Source organism: Protopterus annectens, chromosome 11.part0 (assembly GCF_019279795.1).
Source record: "Protopterus annectens isolate FY-2018-M chromosome 11.part0, PAN1.0, whole genome shotgun sequence".
NCBI classification, from domain to species: Eukaryota; Metazoa; Chordata; order Ceratodontiformes; family Protopteridae; genus Protopterus; species Protopterus annectens.
The window spans coordinates 658,244,187-658,269,626 of NC_056745.1; the positions used below are offsets into that span (position 1 = coordinate 658,244,187).

The 25,440-nt window shown below is 39.7% G+C and overlaps 1 protein-coding gene across 1 annotated transcript in view; it reads right to left on the minus strand.

Annotated features, from left to right (window-relative positions):
- Nucleotides 1–8,500: 8,500 nt before the first annotated feature.
- DNM1L (dynamin 1 like) overlaps nucleotides 8,501–25,440 on the minus strand; it is a 1,168,830-nt gene continuing 1,151,890 nt past the window's right edge. Inside the window, exon 14 of the mRNA XM_044088102.1 lies at nucleotides 8,501–8,927. Coding sequence (XP_043944037.1) covers nucleotides 8,871–8,927 — 57 coding nt within the window. The 3' untranslated portion in view covers nucleotides 8,501–8,870. The remainder of the gene's footprint in view (nucleotides 8,928–25,440) is intronic.

Below are 25,440 nucleotides of genomic sequence, written 5' to 3' on the forward strand. Positions count from 1 at the left end.
ACCTTTCGATGAGCTTCTGGATTTGATCTCTCGAAGGGCGTGGAAACACCCGGACTCTGTTGAACCGGTGCCAGCTCGCCCCAATAAATTCCTTATGGCTCCCCCTGATAAGGACTTTCTTTCGAAAGGTGTGGCTGTAGATGCCATGGTGGTGGCATCTGCCACCCAGCAAGATGTGGCAGAGGCTTCAACGTCCGTCCATCCTCCTAATAAGGAGTCTCGGAGCATGGATTGGTACGGGAAGTGTACCCTTTCTTCAGCGACCTTTACATTAAGGTCTCTGAACTACTTGACGCATTTCACGAGACTGCAGAGGGATCTGGTCAAGGAGCTTTCGGATACCCTCTCCGGTAACTTACCTGAGCAGTTGGCCCAGACGGTTAACTCCCAGTTGGCTACCCTGTCCTCGTTATCCAACTCGTCCATGAGGCTCATTTCTTATGCAGCCGAAGGAGTGAGCAGAGCGGCGGGAACAGGTGTTGCTCTACGGAGACAAGCCTGGCTACGCCTGTGTCACTTTGCGGAGGCCTTTAAGTCTTCCTTTGCCGACGCCCCCTTTGATGGGTCCTTACTGTTTGGACCCAAGGTAAAGGACACTTTGACTCGCTGCGAACAGGAGGGTAAGACTTTAACTGCCGTAGGGGCCCGGTTTTCCACTCCCTTCAGACCTTATCCCAAGACACGAAGAGGAGGGAAAATGTGGTTCCGTAAGTCTCAAAAGCCTTACTCGTCGCAGCAGAGCGATTCCCCTTCTAGAGGCAGAGGAGGGGGAAAGTTTTCAGGGAGACGCCGTCCCAGAGGCGGCGGAGGCCCCTGCAACACTGGAGACCGCGAGTCCTTTCGTGGCTCCTCCTCCTTCCAGCATCCGTGAAGGAGTACCCGACTGTGCAGCTCCGGAGCCAGTCGGGGGTCATTTTTCGAGACACCTAAAGGCCTGGGAAAATATCACTCAGGACCAATGGGTGCTCCGAATCATCGCCGGAGGTTACACCATTCCCTTCTCTCAACCCCCCCCCACCATCCCAAAGAATCCCGGTCCCGCCACCCAGTCAACGGGATCATGCAGCCAGCGAAATATCAAAGCTGCTTCAAAAAGGAGTCATCCAACCTGTCCCCGCAGATCAGGCCGGATCAGGGACTTACTCAAGATTCTTTTTGGTACCAAAAAAGACCGGGGACTTGAGGCCCATTTTGGATCTCAGCAAGTTAAACCGATTAGTGAAAAAGTCCAAATTCCGGATGGTCACCTTGCAATCTATTCTCCCGCTTTTGGAGAAAGGTGTTTGGATGTGCTCCATAGATCTCAAAGACGCCTATTATCACATTCTGATAGATCAGGCGTCGAGGAGACACTTGCACTTCAGCCTTGGAGACAGTCATTTCCAGTTCCGAGCACTGCCCTTTGGTCCCACCACAGCCCCCAGGGTGTTCACCAAATGTTTGGTGGTGGTGACTGCTCACCTGAGAAGTCTAGGATTCCAGGTGTTTCCATACCTAGAAGACTGGCTCCTAACTGCCACCTCCAGGCATCTACTCTTGAAAACTCTAGCAGCCACTATCTCTCTAGGCAACTCCTTAGGAATCACCTTCAATTGGACAAAATCTGTATTGCTGCCATCTCAGCGTATTCTGTTTATTGGTGCAGAAATAGACTCAAGGCAGATGCGAGTCTATCTTCCTGCGGAAAGGATAGCAACGCTGCAGTCTCAGGTTCGGGCATTACTCCTCAGACGTCGTGCTCCAGCGAGAATGGTCCTGCAGCTGTTGGGTTCCATGTCAGCCACCATTCTTCTGGTCCCCTTGGCAAGGTTGCATATGAGGATACTCCAGTGGCTCCTATCAGTCCAGTGGTCTTATCAAGACCTTCCCCTCAGTCACCACATATTGATCACAGAGACATGCAAACAGGATCTTCGTTGGTGGCTTCTTTCCTCCAACCTGAATCTAGGGCGACCCTTCATTCCCCCATTCCCCTCGGCCACGTTGACTACGGACGCCTCCCAGACAGGGTGGGGGGGACATTATCTGGACAGGTTGGTCCAAGGCACGTGGCACACCGACGAGAGTCTTCTCCACATCAATATCCTGGAAATGAGGGCGGTGCTTTTAATGTTGCAAGCACTGCACGATCACCTCCCCCAGGGTGCGATTGCCATTCAGTCCGACAACATGTCGGTAGTCTGGTACTTAAACAAGCAAGGAGGGACCAGGTCTTACCCCCTTTGCAGAGAGGCCATGAGGGTATGGGATTGGGCGATTGCTACCAAACGTTTCCTAATGGCAACACACATTCCGGGGAGATCCAACGTGATAGCCGACAGACTGAGCAGAACTATTCTCTCCCCTCACGAGTGGTCCTTGAACGACAGAGTGGTAGCACAGATTTTCACGAGATCGGGAGCTCCTTGTTGCGATCTCTTCGCAACTCCCCTCAACGCGAAATGCCAGCAGTTCTTCTCTCTCACCCCAGTTCCGGGGGAGATCCCCAAGGATGCTCTAGTCCAAGTTTGGCCCCCCGGTCTGCTATACGCTTTTCCACCGGTTCCCCTTCTCCCCAAGGTGATTCAGAAGGTGATTCGCTTGGGAAGCAAAATGATTCTAATCGCCCCATACTGGCCTCGTCAAGTCTGGTTCCCCTTTCTTCACAAATATGCATTGGAGGGTCCCTGGTTCCTGGACCAAGTTCCGGACCTCTTGACGCATCAGTCAGGACAGCTCCATCAGTCCCTCCATTCATTGAAGTTAGCAGCTTGGCTACTCCTCTTCCGACCATAGTTAGGAGCCATTCTTTCGACCCTGAAGTCATGCATATTTTGTCCTCGGCCCACAAGACTTCTACTAAAAAGATGTATAGCAATAAATGGAAGAGGTTTGCTATTTGGGCCCAACTCTGAGGATTAGACCCTATGACAGCCTCGGTGTCAGAGGTACTGAATGGTTTAGCATCCCTGTTCAACCACGGTTGTTCGGTGGCTACCATCAAAGTTCAATTGGCTGCTATTTCCAATTTTCACGAGCGTAGAACCACCTTTAATGAGCAACAAGTTGTGCAAAGCTTTTATTAAAGGAGCTTGGCTTCTACCCCCTATATCTCATCTTGCACCACCGTGGGACCTTAACGTGGTGTTAGGTGCATTAACCTCATCTCCCTTTGAGCCGGCAGCAACCTGTGACTTAAAATTTCTTTCTTGGAAGACTGCTCTTCTAGTTGCTATTACATCAGCCAGGCGAGTTTCAGAACTTCATGCCCTATGTGTCAAACCACCATACCTGGTATTTCACAAGGATAGAGTATCTCTTAGACCAAACCCATCCTTTATACCAAAGGTTTGTTCTAACTTTTGTTTGCAACAATCACTGGAATTACCGGTCTTTTTCCCTAAGTATTCAAACAGAGCTGAATATACCTTTCACAACTTAGACGTGCACAGACAATTACGTTTCTATTTGGATAGGACACACCAAGCACGAAAATCAGATCAACTGTTTGTGTCCTTTTCGGATAGTAAATTAGGCAAAGCCGTCACAAAAGTCACTATTGCCAAGTGGATCAGAGACTGTATCAGTCATATTCATCTCATTTCAAACAAGGAGCTTATAGTTCCAGTGAAAGCTCATTCTACCAGGGCTATGGCCACTTCGGCAGCCTTTCATTCCAAGCTCTCTATTAGTGACATTTGTGCGGCTGCTACGTGGTCTTCTCTACACACCTTTATTTCTTACTACAAATTGGATGTGGCATCTAGGGGTCAAGCTTCCTTCGGTTCCACGGTTCTCAGGAGCGTTTTCCAGTGAGCCACCCAGGAATTAGGTGCTAGGGACGCTGTCCCATCTCTAGAGAATGTAGGCGAGATAGGATCACATTACATCTTTTAGTTATGTACTTACCATAACTTTAGATGTATGGGATCCATCTCGCCTACATTCCTAATAACCCACCCTCCTTCCCCCTGCCTCGTAGACCAGAAGAGACCGGACGATCCGAATTCAACTTCTTCCTCTCTTGAAACACCTGGGAATGTTATAACAATAGTCTATGTGTGTGTGCATGTGTGCGGACAAACAAGATCTGGGGAAGCAGTAGTGGTGCATCCTGGGATACGAGGTAACTCAGCCAATAAGAGACTGCGTTCTATTGTATAGTGGCCGAGTCGGAGCCGAGGATCGGCTCCGAACCCATCTGTAGAGAATGTAGGCGAGATGGATCCCATACATCTAAAGTTATGGTAAGTACATAACTAAAAGTTTTTTTTTCATTGTATCATTGTTTTCTGAGATATTTTAATGCCTCAAAATCATTCCAAGTGCTTATTTTACAATTTTAATGTTTCCCTCAAAATGGTGAATGACGGGGCCTGCCTTGGTAATGTGATCTTGTTTGCTTTCATTCCTTCTTCCCAGAATACATTTCAAGTCCTCTTTATATGACTTATGCTAGACATAAGGAAGTGGTGCTGTTTTCTCATGCCATTAAGAGAGAATGGCAAGACTGTGAAGCACTGTCACCTGTAACAGAGCTAAAATTAATTATGAGTCTGTCAGAGCTTGTTCTATGCTATAAATAACTGTTAACTACATCCAGCAAAAGAGAGTAAGTAGTTCTAAAAGAATTGTCAGACGTTCCCCCACACTTTAATGCTGAGCTGTGAAAACTATCACTGCAGTAATTTATCCTTGCTGTACATTTACAGGTGACAAGTACTAGGACTCCAAAGTAAGTCTGTCTGCTGCAGTGGGAAGTTTTTTTCTCTCTCTCATGAATGATGCAGAATTAAAATGTGCTTTACTAGTTCCTTAATTATTTCTGTCATGTTCACTCCTCTTCTTTCTATTTCATATTTATTTACACTTTGGTACCCAGGAAAGTGAACTGGTCCCAGGACCCTTTTCAGCCATGACTCAGGCTACACTGGCAAAGATAATAACAAGTAATAAATGCACTTAGCAATACAAAAAAAAAATTACAGACATAAAGACATCGACAAAGATTGCATGTACAACACATAGCCGATGTGTGACAGTGAATAAGTAAAACATTACGCAACATTAATAATGCTTAATTCTACTATGTTAAGTTTATTATAAACAACAAATTGTATGCACCCATACTGCACACACACACACACACATATATATATATATATATATATATATATATTTATACATGTGTGTATGTACACATGTACATACATACATATGTGTGTATATATATATATATATATATATATATATATATATATATATATATATGGGTCTACTTCTGATTGCCGAAAACTCACTTTCTTGACAACCAGAAGATCGAAACCATTTAAGCGAAAGTGCACTAACTTGAAACTGCACTTTCGCAAAAGCCGGTTCTCCAAAGCACATTACAGTTCGTATAAGGAAATATATCCTTTTCCCCACCGTAGTGCGATCATGGAGTTAGTATATTTAAGAAGGGGGGTGTGGGGGGTTCAGGGGGGCTTGCCCCCCTGTAAATTACTGTTTAAAGCAGTTTTTTTTGTTTTTTTTTCCAGTTTGGAGAACCAGATTTTATTTATTTATTTTTTTGCAAAAGTACAGTTTCAATCCAGTGCACTTTCGCTTTACTGGGTCTCGATGATGCTTGTTCAAGATTGTGAAATTTCGATCAAGCAACATAGACCCATATATATATATATATATATATATAGATATAGATATAGATATATGTGTGTGTGTGTGAATATATCCTTTTTCCCACCGTAGTGCGATCTTGGAGTTAGTATATTTAAGAAGGGGGGTGTGGGGGGTTCAGGGGGGCTTGCCCCCCTGTAAATTACTGTTTAAAGCAGTTTTTTTTGTTTTTTTTTCCAGTTTGGAGAACCAATTTTTATTTATTTATTTTTTTGCAAAAGTACAGTTTCAATCTAGTGCACTTTCGCTTTACTGGGTCTCGATGTTGCTTGTTCAAGATTGTGAAATTTTGATCAAGCAACATAGACCCATATATATATATATATATATATATATATATATATATATATATGTGTGTGTGTGTGTGTGTGTATGTATGTATATATATATATATATATATATATATATATATATATATATATATATGAAGTGCAAATGTACAAAACATACTAGTGTGCATGTATACTATATGTGGGATGCAGTACTTGTTTAAATGCACTTCTGAATATGTGTGTGCGTGTGTGTGTGTGTACATTTAAACACAGTTTACTTCTGATTTTCTTTTTTTGTTTTAATGCAACAGAACATAGTAAATGTACGTTAAAGTAATTTCAGCTGTATATTACGGTTGCCTTCAATGGTCACATTTCCTTTCTGGACTACAAAATGTTCATGCACTCTTAACAATGTAAGAACTGACTCAAAGTTAGTAGGACTCTCTTACCATAGATCTGCGTGTACCAGATATACATCCCCCTCTGGGAGCATGTCACAAAAAAGGCATAAAAGACCTTTTTATGAACAGTATCAGTGCACCTTGTTCGATTCATGGCTGAGGTGCCTTCTGTGCGGAGTCTGCATGTTCTCCCTGCATTTGTGTGGGTTTGCTCCCACGTTACAAAGACATGCGTTTGGAGCATTTCTCCCCAGGCCTCCTCTGAAAATTGGCTTTGTTCTAAGTTGGACTTTCCTGGTAAACAAATGTCAAATAAATAAAAAAAATAAAAACAGTTGATAGGGTTGCCATTTGTCTCTTTTTGCAGTTCTGTGCTGTGTGTGTGTGTGTGTGTGTGTGTGTGGGGGGGGGGTTGAAAATGGTAAATGTGTTGACACTTTACAATAAAAAAAATATTTTCTGACTTTTCTCTAAATAGTACAGAAATCTTTGATACTACATTTAAGTTATCTTAACATATAAACAATTATAAATAACCAACATTTAAAGCTTAGCATTTCAATACTATGTTGCTGCTTATGTAAGTTTGTCAGAAGAGGTGACAACTGCCTTTAAACCCCTGACTGATCTAACTGCTTTGTTTTGCCTATCAAAGTGGAGTCTTACGTTCTCCTCCTCTCTGCAATAAAATCAGTGGAAAAAGTTCCACAGCTTTCTGTCTTTTTTTTTGTATCAGCTGCTGTGTTCCTGACATTAGTGGAATTAATTGCCCATCTAAGATTGACAGCAGTACCTGACAGGGTAAACTACAGATTTAAATGTGTCTATGATATGTCATGTAGATGGAGACAAATTCCTCTCAAAGTATGTGAGAAGTTAAACAAAAAAAAGTAGGTGGGCTTTCCATTCCTCTGATTCCAGTGCAAGGAAATAAAAGCTTTAAAAAGTACAAGCAGGTTTCTGGTACTTACACAATACTGGAGTCATATATACTGGGAGAAAAGAATCCTAAGGACTGAGTTAAACTGTAGGAGAGGGAGGAGTTTTCCTTTAACTGACTGTTGCAAACATCCCAGATGATGATATATGGGCCAAAGTCACATTTACCTTTACTCAGTTTTATCAAATAATGTATGTTAGACTTAGCTTCCAGGAGTTGTGCTACTTTGAATCGGTTATTTGGCAGAGGCATGTATTTTACCATCTAACTGGGGGTTTATACTATGAAAAATCAACACAATTTCTTAAGAGTGCAACACAATGAACATAACAGTGAAAGCCACCTGTTACACAGAAATTAAAACAGCAGCTCAAATGTAAGTTTTTTGAAGGAAGCAAGCCTCCCTGCACTCCTTGTAACCCATGAGCTTGTACATACTAATTTCACAGCAGCATATTTGGGAAAGAAGAATTACATAAATATCACACCGATCTTGGACAAATACCTGTCGCAGTCCAACAGCAGTGAGCCAGTGCATTTTGAGCTTTTGTCTCAAGAAAAGTGTTATCAACAGGTAGACACCTGTTGGTGGAGCTTGTTCTCTGCTACTTACTTTGCCATTCTGATTTATTGTTTTCCTCTCAAATCTTTGCCTGTCTACATGAGGGTCTGTCTTAGTAGTAGGAACCTGCAACTAAAGCCATCTTTAAGTACAGCAGTATAAACGTGACAATACATGTCTTTGAGAAACAGGACATGCAACAAGTAGTCCCTTACACATGCAATTATTTCATGTGAGCACAGAACTTGCTTGATGGAACAGACAGTTTTGCTTATCTGGTCTGATTGTCAGGGAGCCCTTCTACACCTGTCGTTTTATTGTTGTTTTCTGATCATCTTTAAGTTCTCTCAAGTACTATTTGTCAAGTCATGGCAGGAAAGAACAAGAGGGAACATGGGGCACTGCTTTCTTTTACTAAGACAGTCTGAAGTCAACACTCAGAATGTTGACCATAGCAAAAGAAGAATGCAATGTGTGGTTTTAGCATCTAATAATTTGAATTCTAATACTGGTTACCTCTTACAAGCAACACTCTACTTTCAGGGCTCCTGCATTACTGCACACATGCAACCAACCATCACCTCCAGGACTGAATCATGAGGATTACTGCAAGTAAAACACATAGGTATAGAAATAAATACATCTGGGCTGCCTCTAGGCAGAATGATTTTATAAAATGTATCAATAATTTATTATAATGAAAAATTTTATTACAGTGATTATAATGAAGTTCAGTAAACATCAACCTGAAAACTGAACTTAAAAGTTCATAGTGTATGTATAGGAGAGCTTACATTGCGATACTCTAATCTGGAAACAACTGTTTTGGCTATAAGCAGCAGTTCTTGTATAACTAAGACTCTTTATAAATAAAATTCCATTATGTATAATGCTTAACAGCATTGCTTCTACATCCAAGGCATTTAAATTAGCCAGCAGTTCCACCTAAATGAACAAGCTGCATTTTTCACCACAGACGAGTCTCAAGATGTCTGCAATGATCTGACTTGTTTGTTTGCTGTAGGACCTGATTTTCACCACAGATGAGTCTCACGGATTTCTGCAATAATCTGACTTGCTCTTTGTAGGGCCTGTTTGGGGGAAAAAGTTACCGAGTTACTGCATTTTATAATACAGATGCATGTTGACTTAAAATATAGCTACACTGTTGATTTTTTCTTATTTTACTTTTAGTAAATACTGATTCACTGTAGAAAAAAGTTGGAACTAAAATAAATATAGCCTGCAACTACTTCACATCAGGTCAATACGCACATATTAAACAAAATGAGAAACAAATTATTCAGTTGGTATTAATGCATCTATTAGTAGCCAGAAGAGTTCTTGTATCAATTACCACATTAAAACTTTCATTCATTTGCGCTGCAGCAATTTTTGCAAAGATTTGACACCTGCTGTGGTATGTGTAGTCAAGAAGCGACAGCTTAAAGGCAATCAGTGAGCTTTGCAAACAATAACAGCAAAGGAACAATTCATTGAGGCCATACGTGTGACAGCAGTGAGTGTGTACTTATGCAAATGCACAAATAATGAGAAGTAAATGAGAAATTATCTAAAACCATGTATGCTAATAAGTCCTTCTCTCGCCTGTTTGTAATTCATAGTCATAAATTTACACATTTATTCAACATGGACAGATTTGTTAAAAAGCCTTTTCTATTCACTTTGCAATCTATGATGCTGCCCTTTGCTGCTAGTCTACCAGCTTTCCTGGTATTAGCTGCTTGTCTTGGCTAAGTCAAAAATGCTTGCACCCACTGGCACTTGCCAGCCCAGAAGATGGAGATTTACTCATTACAATTTCCAGAATCAGGAAATCCTTGACAGATTCAAAGTGGAGAGGGACATTATAAGGGTCTGAATGGACAAGTATGACCCCTACAGAGATACTGGTGGGATGTTTGGTCTTCTATTCCTGTAGTTACTAAGGCATATACAACCCTCACTATATTTGCCACAAGTACCTTGCAGAGAGAGACTAGGGACACACTAGGTATCTCACAGGCCTCTGCCTCGAAGATACATCAGCAGTTCCTGGATGCACGGTTGGCATGTGTGGATCAGTACATCTATTTCCTGATGTCACCTCAAGCCCAAGCCCAGACTATGGATACCTTTTGTGGGTGGCACCCATGTTACAATTAGAGTCTCATCTGGTCCATGGGGGTGGTGGTGGTAGTGGGAGGTGAGCAATACCGCCTCAGGAAAGGCTACCATTACCATCAACTGCCAGGCTGATTGTGATGTGTGGGGGTGCACCACTAAGGTGTCTGCCTAGCATCCTGTCAGTGCACATGATTCCCACATCTGGCATACGACTCACTGCAATGCCTCTTCCTGCACTGTAGGATGCCCAGTAGTCATCTTGTTGCTAAGTGATTTTTTTTTTTATCATTTAAATATTAGTTAATTCTAAACCCACTCTTTCTTTGTTTTGTCTCCCCCTCCCCCCTTTTTTCTTTTTCTTAAGGTGACACTGGATATCGACTGGAGCCATGGCTCATGATACTAAAGTGAAATCTAAGTGGAGCTGCAAAAGATAATTTCAATACAGCTCTGTCCCAGACACATAATGCCACTGAGTGAATATTTGGAATATTAAAGGTTAGATTCAGATGCTTGGATGACTCTGGGGTTGCCTTTCAGTACACCCCAGCTACTGGACACAGGATGTCTACTGCATGCTGAATTCTGCATAAAATTATCATGCATAAATCTAGTGGTGAAGTTCCCAGATCCATTCCTACTATGGCTAATTGGTGACCTGCCAGTAGTAGTAGTAAGGGACCCCCATGCACCTCGCTGGCCTTGTTCAAGAGGAATCTTGACCAATGGATGGGAGATCGCAGATACACCCCAGGGGTTACCTCAGTGTCACTGCTCGACAGAGGCACAGCAAAATAATGGGCATAGTTTCTCCAAACTAAAGGGGTGGCGTAAGCCACAAAACTATGGGCTAGGCTTATAAATGCCCTCGGGCAGATAGCCTAGTATGAACCTATGAACCTATGAACATACACTTGTAGGGGTAAAGAAGCAGCATCTAGGCCAGAACTATGGACTATGACTTTCAGGTTAGTGTTTCTTTTCTTGTAAAAGAAGCACAGACAGTATAACTGATGCATGTAACAATGTATGTGGGCTATGCTGTGTGAAGCATGGTCTGCTGTTACTGTTCATCAAACATTGTCTCTCTCTTCTTTAAATGAGTTTTTTTATTTCAGAATAGGTATTCATATTATTGTCAGTAAAAGTCATGTCTGAATTCTCACAGTAACCTACTCAGTGATGTCAAAAGGTATGATACAAGGAATAATTACATTTTTAACTGATTTTCATAAGACTGCTTAGGTGGTAAGCTTTAGTATGCATGTACTGATTCTCACAAGGTTGTAAACTGCACTGTAACAGGAGTCCATACTTTGCACTTTAATGGAAAATGTTTCACATGCTTTTTTAATATTGGGCAATATTTCTTAAGTTTTATTATAATGTATTCAAAATGACTTACTTCATCCTTCTTAATTTACTGCACATCAAATTATTTCATTTTCTCAGACACAAGCCGTGTCCTCAGAGATTCATCATTTGTGCATTGCTGAGGATGAACTAGCAATGGTGCTATTTATACAACATGATAATCATGCAGCCTTTTATACTTTTTTATGAATATAAACAAGTTCATATTTGGAGCATCCCTAATTTCATTTTTAAAGGAAAAAATAATGGTAATTTTTGAGTCATAGTTATTTTACTATGCCAAAAGCTAATATAGCTGTAGAAACAGAATACAAGAGGACAGACCCATGTTGTAGTTGTACTATTTTTCCTTTATTTCAGAGTACTTTTGAAGAAATAAGTCATGTTAAATTGGACATTAGGTGTAGTATACCTGTACTACAGCAGCTGTGATTTACGCTCCAAGGTGCCCTTGTAATTTATTTTATATAGATGAAACAAAAATGTCCTTTTCCACGAGAATAAAGGAGCACCTCGGGAATATAAAAAATGAGGGAAAAAATAGTCTATTTCACTAAGGAGCATGGAGGTGAAGTTCACAGTTTTACAGCTTGCATATTAGAGCTGGTAAATTGGAATGTTAGATGTGTGAGTAATTTGAAACAATATTTGCATTATAAAGACAGCATTTATATTTTAAAATGTAACACTATACTTCTTAATAGTTTAAATAGTGATGTCAGTGGAAAATGTTTTTAAATGATTGTCTTATAATTGTTTTAAATGTGATGGGGTAAAAAACATGGGGCGGTGTCAGGAATGTGTGTGGCGTGACGCGCTTTCTAGCTGTATGAAGTAGTAACTTTGAAGATTTTAAACACTTTTTGAATTAAAGAGGGCCTTTCTTTTTTTAAGTTTGCCATTATGAAAAAAATAGTTTGTCTGCATTAAGAAGACACATTCTAAATTGGAATCCTGAATGGTGAGAATTCCAGCTCCCAAATATATAGAAAGACTAAACATATCACTGTGAAAATGAATGTGGATGATAAGATGGCAAGCGATATCACTGTGTACAAAATTAAAGATGATGCCTTTGTACTTCAAGGAGTAGGTATAACAGCTAGCAAGAAGCCGGCTGGTGGAAATAAATTAAATGATATTGTACAAGAATGGCAGTCAGAAGTGACTTTACATAACTCCAAATTGAATGAAGTTACTTTGCTTTTAGCAGAGGATGATGGAAATCACAACTGAAAATTCCTGTGCAAGGCAGCTGAATGGACCTCAAATTTAAAAAGTGAGACAACTAGGAATAAACCAAAGGTCCAAACGTCTCAAATATAATCAGTAAACACTTTCTTATGCAAAGCTTTCAAGGCATGCAGATTCTTTCTAAATACAAATTAAAATAATCATAGTTAATTATCTCCAACTTATATAGTATAAACCAGCCTATCAAAAAGCAACATAAAGTCAGCTGACCAAATCGGAAATAAAAATTATATATATATATATATATATATATATATATATATATATATATAAAATCCTTATAAAAATAGATGCAAATATTTTAAAATTCATTCTTAAAACCATACAGCAAGAAAGAAAACTGTCACTAATAATCTTAATGATATATATATAATAATAATAATAAATAATACTCAGCATCATCTCACAGGACATTCTAATTAAACAGCATATAGCAAAATTAAATATTAAACATATTAAATAAATAAATTAATTAAAAATATTAATATTAAAAATTAAATAGCAAACATAAATTTATATTATGTTTCAATTTTAAAACAGGTTTTATATTATTCATTACATTTAAACCTCAGGGTGCATCAGCTCTAAAATAATTTACCCATCGATATTCAGCACGCTCTGTTCTATTTATAATATCTCCCCCTCTTTTATCTATATATAACTGTGGCAGTACTCTAAATTTAAAGTAGTGTTCATTATTGAATTGCACATTATGTTTATATATAGCATTAGTGTCGACCCTTCTCCGAATCTCAGACAAATGTGATGAGATTCTATTCATCAGCTTTTGATTGGTCTTACCTATATAAAAACAATTACACTTGTACAGTTTGCAAAATAGACCAAATTATCACCATTACATGTCGCAAAAGTCTTAAACACAAAGTTTTCTTGAGTAATATGATGTAAAAAGTCTTTTTCAACATTAATAAATTTAAAATAAACACAACTGTGACATGGCTCTTTTACTAGACATGCATTTATTCACTTTTGGATGGAAGCTAGTTTTGTATAACATAGATACTGCTTTAAATTTCTTTCTTTTTTGTAAATAAAGTATATTTGTTCACCTACTATTCTCTTAAGTTCATTATTAGAGCTTAGAATAGCCAATTCCTTTCTATTATTCTTTTAACCTGAGGGGTACAACTACCCTATTGACCAATTCCTTGTGCTTCTACCATCTCTAAATGATACATTATTACCAAAAAGATAAGGTTTGCCCACACCTTCACACTGTGAATTCACCAACTCTGAATTGTCCCTCAGGTTTAGGATCATATCCCCTACAGTAAAAATCTGCTGCCATACTGTTTAGTTCCATGGAGAGGCATCATCAGATATGTTGAGCCTACTTGCCCAAAGGAAGTGGCTCTTAATTACACTCTTACAAATTTAGGGTGCATGACATTAGCATGAACATATCAAGTAGTCTGAACCTTTTTCCTATGTATGGTAGTATGAAAAAAATTTACCTGAATATGTAAAATCTAAAAAAATAATTCTACCACATGAAAAGTTCAATTCAAATTCAAGGAAGTTAGTAGTTTTGTTCAGATGACTAACAAATAATACACAGTGAGGTAGAACAAAGTAAACATATGACTAATTTTAAAGATATTTTTTTCAGTTAGATCAAGTAGGCAAATTAGCTTCTCAGTCTTATGAAGTTAAATCAAAAACTGTAATCTTGGAAATATACGACACAGATGGTAGCATAATAACTGAACAATGTCAAACTGGGACCATAATCCATATGTATTTTATGACAATTTATAACTGTAAATGGATTAAGAACTGTAGTGTGATAAGTAATTATGGATGACTTCAAAAATTAAACTGGAAATAATTTTTACAACCAGAAATAACTGTTTGCGATACAAAACTAGCTATAAAAATGTTACAGCTAAATAAAGCCTCATGACCAGATGATTATGTAGCAGATTTTCTCCAGGTTTTTAGGGATGATTTAGCTCCCTATTTACATAAACTGAAAAATGTAATGACTAACTGTGGAAAATTACAGTCCATGAATTTAGCAGAAATGATTTTGTTTAAGAAAAATGGAATAGATGGCTTAAAGCAGGAACATGGCAGACCAATTTCTCTGCATGATACAGACTACAGGGTTATAACCAAAGTAATAAATGCAAAATTAATAAAGTATTTAGATAAAGGGCTCTCTCCTGTGCAGTTTGTTTGTTTTTAACCAACTGGACTATGGCACAGGCCAGTACATTGCTTCAAGCATTAACAGGCAAGCTACTACTTTATCTAATGATTTTTTTGAGTTAATTAAGCTTGATGTGACTAATTTGATTTTAACAGAAATTACATTTGGAGAGTTTTAGAATATTATGAAATGCCAAACTCCTTGATTAGGGTGATTCAAAATCTATGCATAGACAGATGTTATTAACAAATTAAATAATAAAATGTTGCTGAAGTTTAAGATAACGTGTGAGACAAGGTTGCCTCCTTTCAACAATGCTTTTTGTGCCTGCAATTAACTTATTATATAAACTTCAAGAAATAACATGTCCAACTATAAATACGAAAGCATTTGCATTACTGGCATATGATTATATCAGCAATTTTTTTAATAAAGATGAAAGATTAATTACGGAATGCATAAGGTAAATTCACAATTTAATGTGATATGTAGCAAAAAATGGAAAATCAGCTAGAATAAACTTATGTTCATAGGTAGGTACTAGGCTAATGGCCCTAGGGCCTATTTAAGCCTAGCCATGAAGATTCCCTGGCTTTCGCCACCCAAAAATTTATTTTCCTGTACCCCTGTTGAGCAGAGCCACAGAAAGCCTAGCCATGAAGATTCCCTGGCTTTCGCCACCCAAAAATTTATTTTCCTGTGCCCCTGTTGAGCAGAGCCACAGAAGTGATCCCTAGAGTGAATTTCCTATTTCCCATCCAATTGTCAAGATTTTTCTTAAAGAGGGCTAATGTGGTGCTCTGTTTGACATGAATGGGTAGTCTGTTCCAGAGTATGGGAATTCTCTGGGACAGGAACCTATCCCTCCAGCATGTTCTGTTTATTGTGATGACAAGGTTTAGGTCCCTGGAGCATGTGGCTCGGAGGGATTGGGATTTCTTTAAGTGTAGCATGTCCAATAGCTTTGGGTTTGACATAGCTTTGTATGTTAGGGCAGAGATCGCCTCTGAGTAGGCGATATGCAATGGAGCAGAGCTGGAGTTTTTTGAGACAGTCTGAGTAGGGCATCTGTTTGAGGCTGTTGATTCACTTTGTGAGGTATTTCTGTGGCCTTTCTAGTTGTTGTAGATGTCTTGTAAGGTACATACCAAATGGGGTGTTGTACTCTATAATAGGTCTAATGAGGAATGAGTAGAGAGGAACAATGACCTTCTTTTTTCTGGATGAGAAACCTTTTGTAATGAGGTGTGCCATGTAGAAGGATTTTCTGACTACTGTAGCAATGTGGTTATCAAAGGAAAGACTACTGTCCACCTGTGTCCCTCGGTCTCTTATCACAATTTCGGTGTTATGTGGACTACCGCCTATTTGGTAGTTCATGGGCACAGAGTTATTCCCAAAGGGGATGACAATGCATTTTTTGGCGTTGAGCTTGTGACCATGGCCTTGACACCAGGTATCTGTCTTTGTGAGGCTCTTTTGTAGAATGTCCACATCATTAGGGGATTCAATAATGGCACCTAGTTTGCAGTCTGCGAACTTTGTTAGCCATAGTCCCTCTGTGTTAGCCTGAACTTCAGAGGAGTAGATGTCAAACAGGAGAGGACCCAGGACTGAACCCTTGGATTTGGAGTTGGCTACTTTCACGGTGTGGGTTCTGTCAGTTAGCCAGTTGGCAACCCATCACATCACATAGGTGTTTATGCCTAGCTTAGTAAGTTTATCTATGATTCCAGAGTGGTGGATGGTGCTGAAGGCCTTGGCGTGTTCTAGATAGACTGTGTGAACCACCTTACCTCGTCTACGGCTCTGGTGACTGCTTCAAAGAAGTCAATCAGGTTTAGGAGACATGATCTACCTTTCACAAACCCAAACTAGGTAGGGTCCAGAGTTTGGAGGTTACCTAGGTCTTTGTTTATAAGTTCCATGAGGATATGTTCCATGGTCTTGCAGATCGGGCTCATCAGGCTAATGGGGCGGTAGTTCCCAGGGTCCGTGGTGGCTCCCCCCTTGTGGAGTGGGATAACCGTGGATGTGCGCCATTCAGTAAGTACAAAGCCTGAAGTGAGGCTACGATTGAACATGGTACTTAGGTGGGGTGCCAGTTCATTTTGTAGTTCGTGCAGAACACAGCCTGGGATGTTGTCTTGTCCCATGGATGCTGTATGCTTGGCTTTGGAGAATGCAGTTTTTACCTGTGCGGCTGTGATTACAGGAACTTTGCATTCTTTCAGTAATGAGATGGGCCCTTTAGGGGGTGGGGGTAAAGTTAGCACTGAACCCATCTGCCAGGATGTTGGCAATAACAGTCGGTTCTGTATATTTAGTGCCACTGTGCTGTAACTCAGAGCAGATCTGAGTGTTGACTCTGAGATCCTTGACATAACTATAGAATGCCTTGTGGATGTCTTTAGAATCCGTGGTGATTTTGTTTTCGTAACTAGCTTTAGAGGATTTTATGAGGGATCTCAGCTTCTTACTGAGGCTGACAAGTGAGATTTTCCAATCATGGGATTTTACTCTTTTTTGCAACAGTTTCTTCCTTCTGTTGTAGAGTTTGTTTATGGCAGGGGACCACCAGATTGGCTTCCTTTTTTTTGGAGGAGAGTGTCTTGGTTCCATTTGGGATCCATGCATTCATGTATGTGTTCATACAGTGCACTGGTGTAAAACTCAGCAGTTGTACTTCTATTTTCTGTCAGCATGGTTGTCATGAAGTTTGCCACTTTTGTCTTAAGAAGCTTGAGGTTGGCTTTGGAGAAGTTTTTTTACGGTGGTTTTCTGAATGGGGGGTGGGGCGGGATGTGGATGTCTAGCTTATGGTCAGATCTGACCAATGAGGAGCTGATCTCTGGTGTGGAGCATCGGTTGCCCATGTTGGTAATGACCAGGTCTGGGAAACTGCTGCTCCTGGTGGGGGTATGGATATGTTGATCCAAGGCACTGGAGTTAATGAATTCCAAAAAACGTTGAGCAAATGTATTGTTACATGAGTAGTTTTCTCAGTTAATGGTGGGGTAGTTAAAGTCACCCAGTATTAGGGTATTGGGTTGTACCTTAATATTTTCCAGTATGTTAAGAAACGTGGAGTGGGAATCCTGGGGCATTGTGGGGGATCTGTGGCAAGCTACATTTTGGATTGCAGTCTTGCCCAGTGTTAGTTGCACTTGGAGAATTTTGGATGCATTACGTTGGGCAACTAGCCTGGAGGTGTGGATATCCTTAATGAATATGGACACGCCTTCACCTTTAATGTTTCGGTCCAGGTTAGGTGGCCAAAAGGTGTGGTATGAACTATAGCCTGGTAGTGCAGGGGTGCTCTCTGGAGTCTTGAACCAGGTCTCCGTCACTGCACAGATGTTGATGTTCTCCACTTTAAGGAGTGCCTCAAGTGAGTGCATTTTTAGGTTTAGACTTCTAGCACTGAGTAGCATTACCCTCAGATTTTTCTTACATGTACCTGTTACGGTGGTGATTTTGTCATTTGAACCCTGCTAAAAAAAGGCACTATAGGGGTGGAAAGAGCCTTAGTCAGTATCCGGAATCCCAGGAGCGACAGGTGCAGGCCATCTCTGGCAAAGCATCATGGTCTGTCGATCATTTCATCTCAGGCAGACAGACACTGGATCCCCTTAGAATGACACCAGAAGCTTAGCCAAGTGTTGAAGTCAATCATTTTGTCCTTGTACTATGGTATCATTCTGGGCAATGGCAGGATGCTACTCAGGGCTAGGGTCATATCTGCCTAGGCTACAAGATGCGAGAGCTCCTCCATGTCTCTTTTCATGTAGTCCAGGGAGGTATGTCTCAGGTCATTCACTCCAACATGGACAATGATGGAGTCATATTTGTACTTGTTGTGGAGTGACTTGAGTGCGTGTGTTATATGGTGGATCCTGGCACTGGACAGGCAGCTGACTGTAACTTTCTCCTTGTTTAGCCTGGTGAGTGGGACGTCAATGTACCTGACTATAATGTCACCTATGACTAGTGTATTGGGTATGTTGTTTTGCCTTAGGGGCTGAGGTGGTGTGGCACAGTGGTTATGTGAGCTATGTCTCATTTGGGTTGTGTTGGGGGGTGGTGGTTGCTTGCGTTTCAGCTTCGGAGGTCTCTTTTGCTTGGGCAGATTTTTATTAAGAGCCTCAGCGAATGTAGGGGTGTGTCTTGTGTTACTATGTGTGGGTTTTGGTGGTGTAGGTTTTGTAGGACTATGTGTTGAATGTGGTGTGGTGCAGGTGCAGGTGTTTACCTTCTCCTCTTGACTGACTAGTCCAGTCTTGGCTGGAGAGAGCTTGGCTTCTAGTTTGGCTATATAAGTGCATCTCTCACAGGTTGTAGTGTTGGGTGGTAGGAGGAGAGGGTTGTCAGTGTATGTGAGGCAATTGCTACATTGCCCCAGGATGCCCAGATTCACCAGGTAGACAGGAGAAAACACCAGGAGCTGACCCTTAGACATGCCTGGATAGGTGCTTATTTAAGTACTAAAACTGTTTTTCTCTTTAACTAGTAGGGAAAGTTGAGTGCTGTAGCAGTTTATAGACTATCTAGTGCTTACAACGGTTCTAAGCAAGTGCTGAGCTCAAAGAATCAGGTTTACGTGCTAAAACTGAAAAATTGGGTAGTTCTAAGGGAAAATTTGAAGAGCAGACTTTCTGGCGCCCGTAATAGTTTAACCCTAGCTAAGTGATGCTGCGAGATGGGCAAACTCGTGCAAACCCATGCAATCATGGGTTTTTAAGGCAGAAAGTTGAAAAGGATACAAAGCAACTCCAAATGGCCAATAAGGTACAATTTCAGAGATGGAAACCACTCCTCTAGCGACAGATAGGCTGCTCAATGCTTACCACTCTCACTGGTAAGCAGAAAGACTTCCCTCTACCACATCAAGGTCTGGAGAACTCAGAAACACAAAAATAAAGTCCCGAAACCAGCAAATTTGGGATCTGGACTATTCTAGTATAGAAAAAGGTGGGAAATGAGCAAATAAATAGTATTTTTTTTTTTTGTTTTTTAATGTTAAATTAAGCAAAAAATGCAATTAAGCAGTAAATAAACACAGAAAAGGCTATCACACTTGTGTGTGTAGCCTACAACAGTAAAAGCAGTTACAACTTTAGGTTTAAGCAGAAACAAGTGCACAAACAGTAAAAACGTTTAAAACAGTAAAATACAGTAGAAATATGAGAAGTACTTTAAAACGGCTTTTAGAAGAGCGATTAGCAAAAATAGTCAAGAAAAAGCCAAAAATGTCAGAAGAAAAGAGACGAAAATGGAAATTCTAATATTCTCTTAGTAGTAGAAACTAAATTTTTTGGCATTCATATAAGTACAGAATTAGATAGGACTTTACAGAAAGGCATATGCTCTATATTTAGGAGAAGTGGAAAATTTACTGATGGGAAACAGTAATACATTTTTTCATTGCTAGGAAGAATTAGCATAACAAAAATAAAGGATCTTCCTCTTATTATATTTCATTTGCATAATTTACTGGTCCCCCTTAAATTAGAATGGATTTCACATGTTAAGAGATTGATAGTCAAATTTATGTGGAGAGGGGGTTCACCAAGAATACCATGGGAAGAAGTAACAGCACCAATGGACCGAGGGGATTTAGCTATGCCCAGATATTTGTAAAAATGTAAATACAAGCACTTTTGTGAACTTAATGAATTTACAGTATACCGGGAAAAAGATTTATGACCTAATAAGGGGAAACATTATAAAATCAAAGTGTTCAACTTCAACATTATTATATTTAAAGTTTCATGGTTGGGGATTGTTGGGTTATTATACTGAATATAGAACACAAATTTTTATTTTATTGCTGACAGTGCATATTCTATGGGAAAGCCACCAGATTACATGTTTTGCTATGACCCAACATATAGTACCATTATATTATTATAATTATACATGGTGAAAGTATAATTTTCAGGAACAAATACACCATCCATTGGCAGCTAGAAATTATAAAGAGGTGACGACATCAGAATCTTTTCTTGACCTGCTCTCAATGAGATCAAGTGAGAAGCAGGACAAGGAAATATTCATCACCTGCACATTTATTACTTGGGCTTTTAAGATGTAGTCAGAATACTTCATCATGGGAGTAGGGTAAACCTACTGAGAGTCCCTGATCATCTTGGTCTTGTTTTGCAAACCAGTAATAAAGGACTGCACATCATTCCTCAACAAATATTCTCCATGGAAAGGTCCATACATATCATCTGAATTTTCAGCAAAAGCTATAGGCAGGTTTGGAACTTTATCCAAAGTGGTTCCAGCTACTCTAGAGAACGTATCCATAATGCTGAATGCAAATCTAGTTTCATATATTTTCTTTCTATTCACAGAGAATAAGAGGTTCTCCAGTTTAGCCTTGATAATCTCAAAGAACTAATCCAGAAGCCCTGAAATTTGTTTCAGCTGCTGAGTCCCAGCAGCTGCTGTGTCGCAAACTGTGACATGGAAATATTTCAGTTCCTGTTGTTAAATTTCACAGCATAAGAACATGTCACAGGTCTCTTCATAATTCCCCAGGAAGGACTATGACTTCCTTTGCAGTGTATGCACTCCTTTTTGCACTCATAGTATATGCTGACATGAGCCAGACTAATTTAGCATCAAGATTTCAATTACTACATGCTCTATCAGTAAACCATCCAATATATTACATTACAACAGCTAATAGGCAGTTTGTCTTCAAAAAGGGTGAATGCCAACAGTCACATCAATGCTGCAAACCTTCTAAAATAGTAAACTATTGGCCACAAGTTTCTGTAACTGAATAAATGTAAACATTTCACTTAATACAAAGTTAGACAAAAAGACAATTAAATATACACAAAAAAGCACATACTGTAACTAACTAAACAGGATGAATAAAAGAAAATATTCTGAACAGATATTTGGTAAAATGAGTACAGTTGTGTAACAACTTAACATAACGGTAGATGTTTGACTGATTATTTTTGCAATATTAACAACCTATGGGATATCCTGCCAAGGAGATCCATACTGCTGACCAACATACCAAAAGTCAGGGCACCCTCCCCTAATGCCATACGTCTGACATATGACCTCAACCCAATGAAGACAGTGGTACAAACAGGGCAAATGGACACAAGATACCTCAGAATTTTCTTGCCATTAGCCAGCACTTGAACTGTTGAGGCAGCATCAGTTTGTCAATCACATGATTCATGCCTCTTACTTTGCCACTGGGCAGAGAAGTATCCCTGGTGGGGAGCCCTCCTCTTCTTTTTGTATTTTCTTAAGTTTTGTACATGTCATTGAAGAGAGGGAAATGTGATTGCAAGAGGGAAATTTCTCACAGAAGTCGCCATACTAAACGTTTGTTTTGTCTAGGTGCTGAGCTGTGTCTAAAACTTTGCGCAGTCATCTGTCTTTTTTAAAAGTTTATCTTGAGAGCAAGAAACTTAAAGCCCATTCTCTGGGTAAGATGACATATGAATGTTCAACAGCCCACATCTGTTTCACGATGAAGAGGAAAATGACGAAACATAAATTAGAGACTTCTGCTGCATAGTTAGATATGTTGTCTCTCTTGAGCAGACCTTGGACCAACCAGATGTTCTGCTGTTGTTGCTGCTCCAGCTACTGTGACCCTGCTGGAAGTAGATATGGTACAGCTGTACCAAACATCTGTCACGCCTGGAGGAACCATGTCTTAAAACACTGGAGGGACTGGACGGCATACCTTAGATCATGATTAGGGAAGAAGTTCCCAGCATGCTGATTGAGATAAGTTACCACTCAGTACCTCCACTCCTAAGAGCAGACTTTAGATCTAAAATGAAACAGAAGACTAAACATGTATTTTCTCCTCCATCTGTGAGGGATCCTCAGCAGGAATGGCAGGATATTACACAGTTTTTTTAAGACCATTATGTCTCTAAAACTTTTCTAAAAAAGTAATATATTACTTACTAGTTACTAAGAAAAGTAATATATTACTATTACTAGTTGCTAACTAAAGGGTGGCTGTGGTGGTGCAGCGGTTAGCATTGCTGCCTCGCAGCAAGAGATTCTCTGGTAAGATTCTCAACTGGGGTGCCTACTATGTGGAGTCTGCATGTCCTCCCTGTGGTCGCGTGAGTTTTCTTCGGGTGCTCCAGTTTCCTCCCACATTCCAAAGACATGTTGTAGGTGGATTGGACAATTTAAATTGGCCCTAGGGGTGAGTGTGGGTGTGTGCCTTCTGTGGAAGGTTGGGCACCGGGCTGGCAACTCAACACCATAAAACTCCACTGCCAATGGTTCTGTGGACTGTTGTTCCACTGTGGTGACCCCTAACCAGGAAAAGCCAAAAGAAGAAGACTATTTACTAACTAAATTAACATGTTACTTTTACGTTAGTATAGTTTATCAATTACAATATTGAGATTTATTCACACAAGTAAGCACATGCATATATGTGTATTAAATCTGTATACACAATGTTACAATGATTATGAATAGCATTTAACAGTTGAAAAACTCCAACAGATTAGTCTTTACGGCTGGGTGGCACAGTGGTGCAGTGGTTAGCATTGTCACATCACAGCAAGAGGTTCTCTGGTTCAATTCGCAGCTGGGGTGCCTACTGTGTGTAGTCTGCATGTCTTCCCTGTGTTCGTGTAGATTTCCTCTGGGTGCGCCAGTTTCCAAATACATTCACAAGACATGCTGCAGGTGGACTGGACATTCTAAATAGGCCCTAAGTACGGGTTTGTGTGTGCAGCATGTGCCTCCTGAGGAAGGCTGTGTGCTGATCTGGCAACTTGACAAATTCAAACTCTACTGCCACTTGTTCTGTTGACTGATGATCCACTATGGTGGCCCCTAACATGCGCAACCAAAAGGAGAAGAAGAAGGCTAGTCTTTATAGCTAGAGAGATGCAAATAATAATTAAACCAATCCATACACAACCAGCAGCACAAGACCTATAAATGCCTAACACATTTTGCCTATTTTCAACTAATAAAAATCAAAACCTGAAAAGAATGTTAAATATTACATAAAAAAACTGTCAAGACAGAAGTTGGTTGATCATAGATCCACCCAAAGAGTCCTGCTTGGTGCAGTGGGTTGGAGCATTGGGTGTTAAACCGATGAGTGGTGAGTTCGATTTCAACTGATGGTGGTATGGAGAACCAATGCCGCTTAATGGCAAAGTAAGGATATGAATTCTAGCATGCTAGAACTGGCCAGTGTTAGGGGGTGTTTTAGTGGGTGAGAGTCCCACAGCACCAGGGCAGGGCTAGAGTCTGGTCATCATTAGTTTTCCCCTCCTTGCAGTGTTAAGAAAATGAAGTAAATTTTGCTCCAGACTAATTCTAATGATCTATTATAAATGTCATGTGCTATGAATTGTGCCATGATTATGTTTTCATTTTTTTTTTGTCCAAATTGCCCCTTCAAAGTCTCTATTACATCCTAACAGCTGTTTACCATTGATTACAATGCATACTATTAGAGCCCCCAGAAGTTTTCCATCACTCTTTAGGGGGCGATATCGCCCACACTGAGAAAGAATAGTTGTGTTATATCTTATCATAACTATACATATATGGATTCTAGCATCTGGAATAGTTTGCCACAAGGTGTGCAAAATAGTGACAGTCTTCCAAAATTTTTTAAACTGCTAAACTGTCATCTTGCATGGGGATTCAAGTGCAGTTGTCCTAAGGATCCCTGGCTAAGCCACATCTGTAAATACTCCAACACACAGACAGACACACACTTACAGGATTAGTGGCTTTACCATTTGTTTGCAGCTCAGAAACTCATTCCAAGACTGTTGATATACTTTTGAAAACTATATAAACATTTATTTTTCATCATTGTCATGACAACTTTCTTTTTGATCTTTATCTCAGGGATTTTTTTGTTATTGTTTAGATGTATTAGGCAGCCTGCAGTTTTTAGGGTAAATGAAATGCTGGGTAAATAATTGTGCATGCATGCGTGTGTGTGTGTATGTGTGTACACATGCACACACACACTTGTGTACATTTAAATATATATATATATATATATATATATATATATATATATATATATATATATATATATATACACACATATATATACATAAATAAATACAGATATATATAGGTATACGGGTCTACTTTGGAAGCTTGAAGTTTCAAAACTTCAAACTTCACATGGTTGAGACCATAAGTTTTGAAACTGTGAACAGTTTAAATGGAGATCGTCGTACAGAGTGGAACAGGAAATTTACCGTTCTCTTCACTGTAGTGTGATCTTGGAGTTGGTATATTTAATTAGCAGGGAGACTTGCCGCCCTTGCATAAATGTACAAAAAAAAGAAAACTTTTGTTTTTACTTTTTTTTTATTGAAGTTTTGAACTTTCAAAACTTTGATGCCATGATCTCGACCATATGAAGTTCGAAGTTATATATATATATATATATATATATATATATATATATATGTTCATAAATGTGTATTCATATCATTTGTTCTTCAAAATACACACACACACACACACACTACTGTATGTTGCTGCCATTTGGCCCGGTCTGTGCTAGAAAAAGGTCCATTGCTTAGGTCAGTTAATTTATCCAGGTAAAGAAAATAAATAATACCTATGTGGAGGACCTTCCTTCATTACTCTTATGGTTAAGTTTATCTTCGCCACTA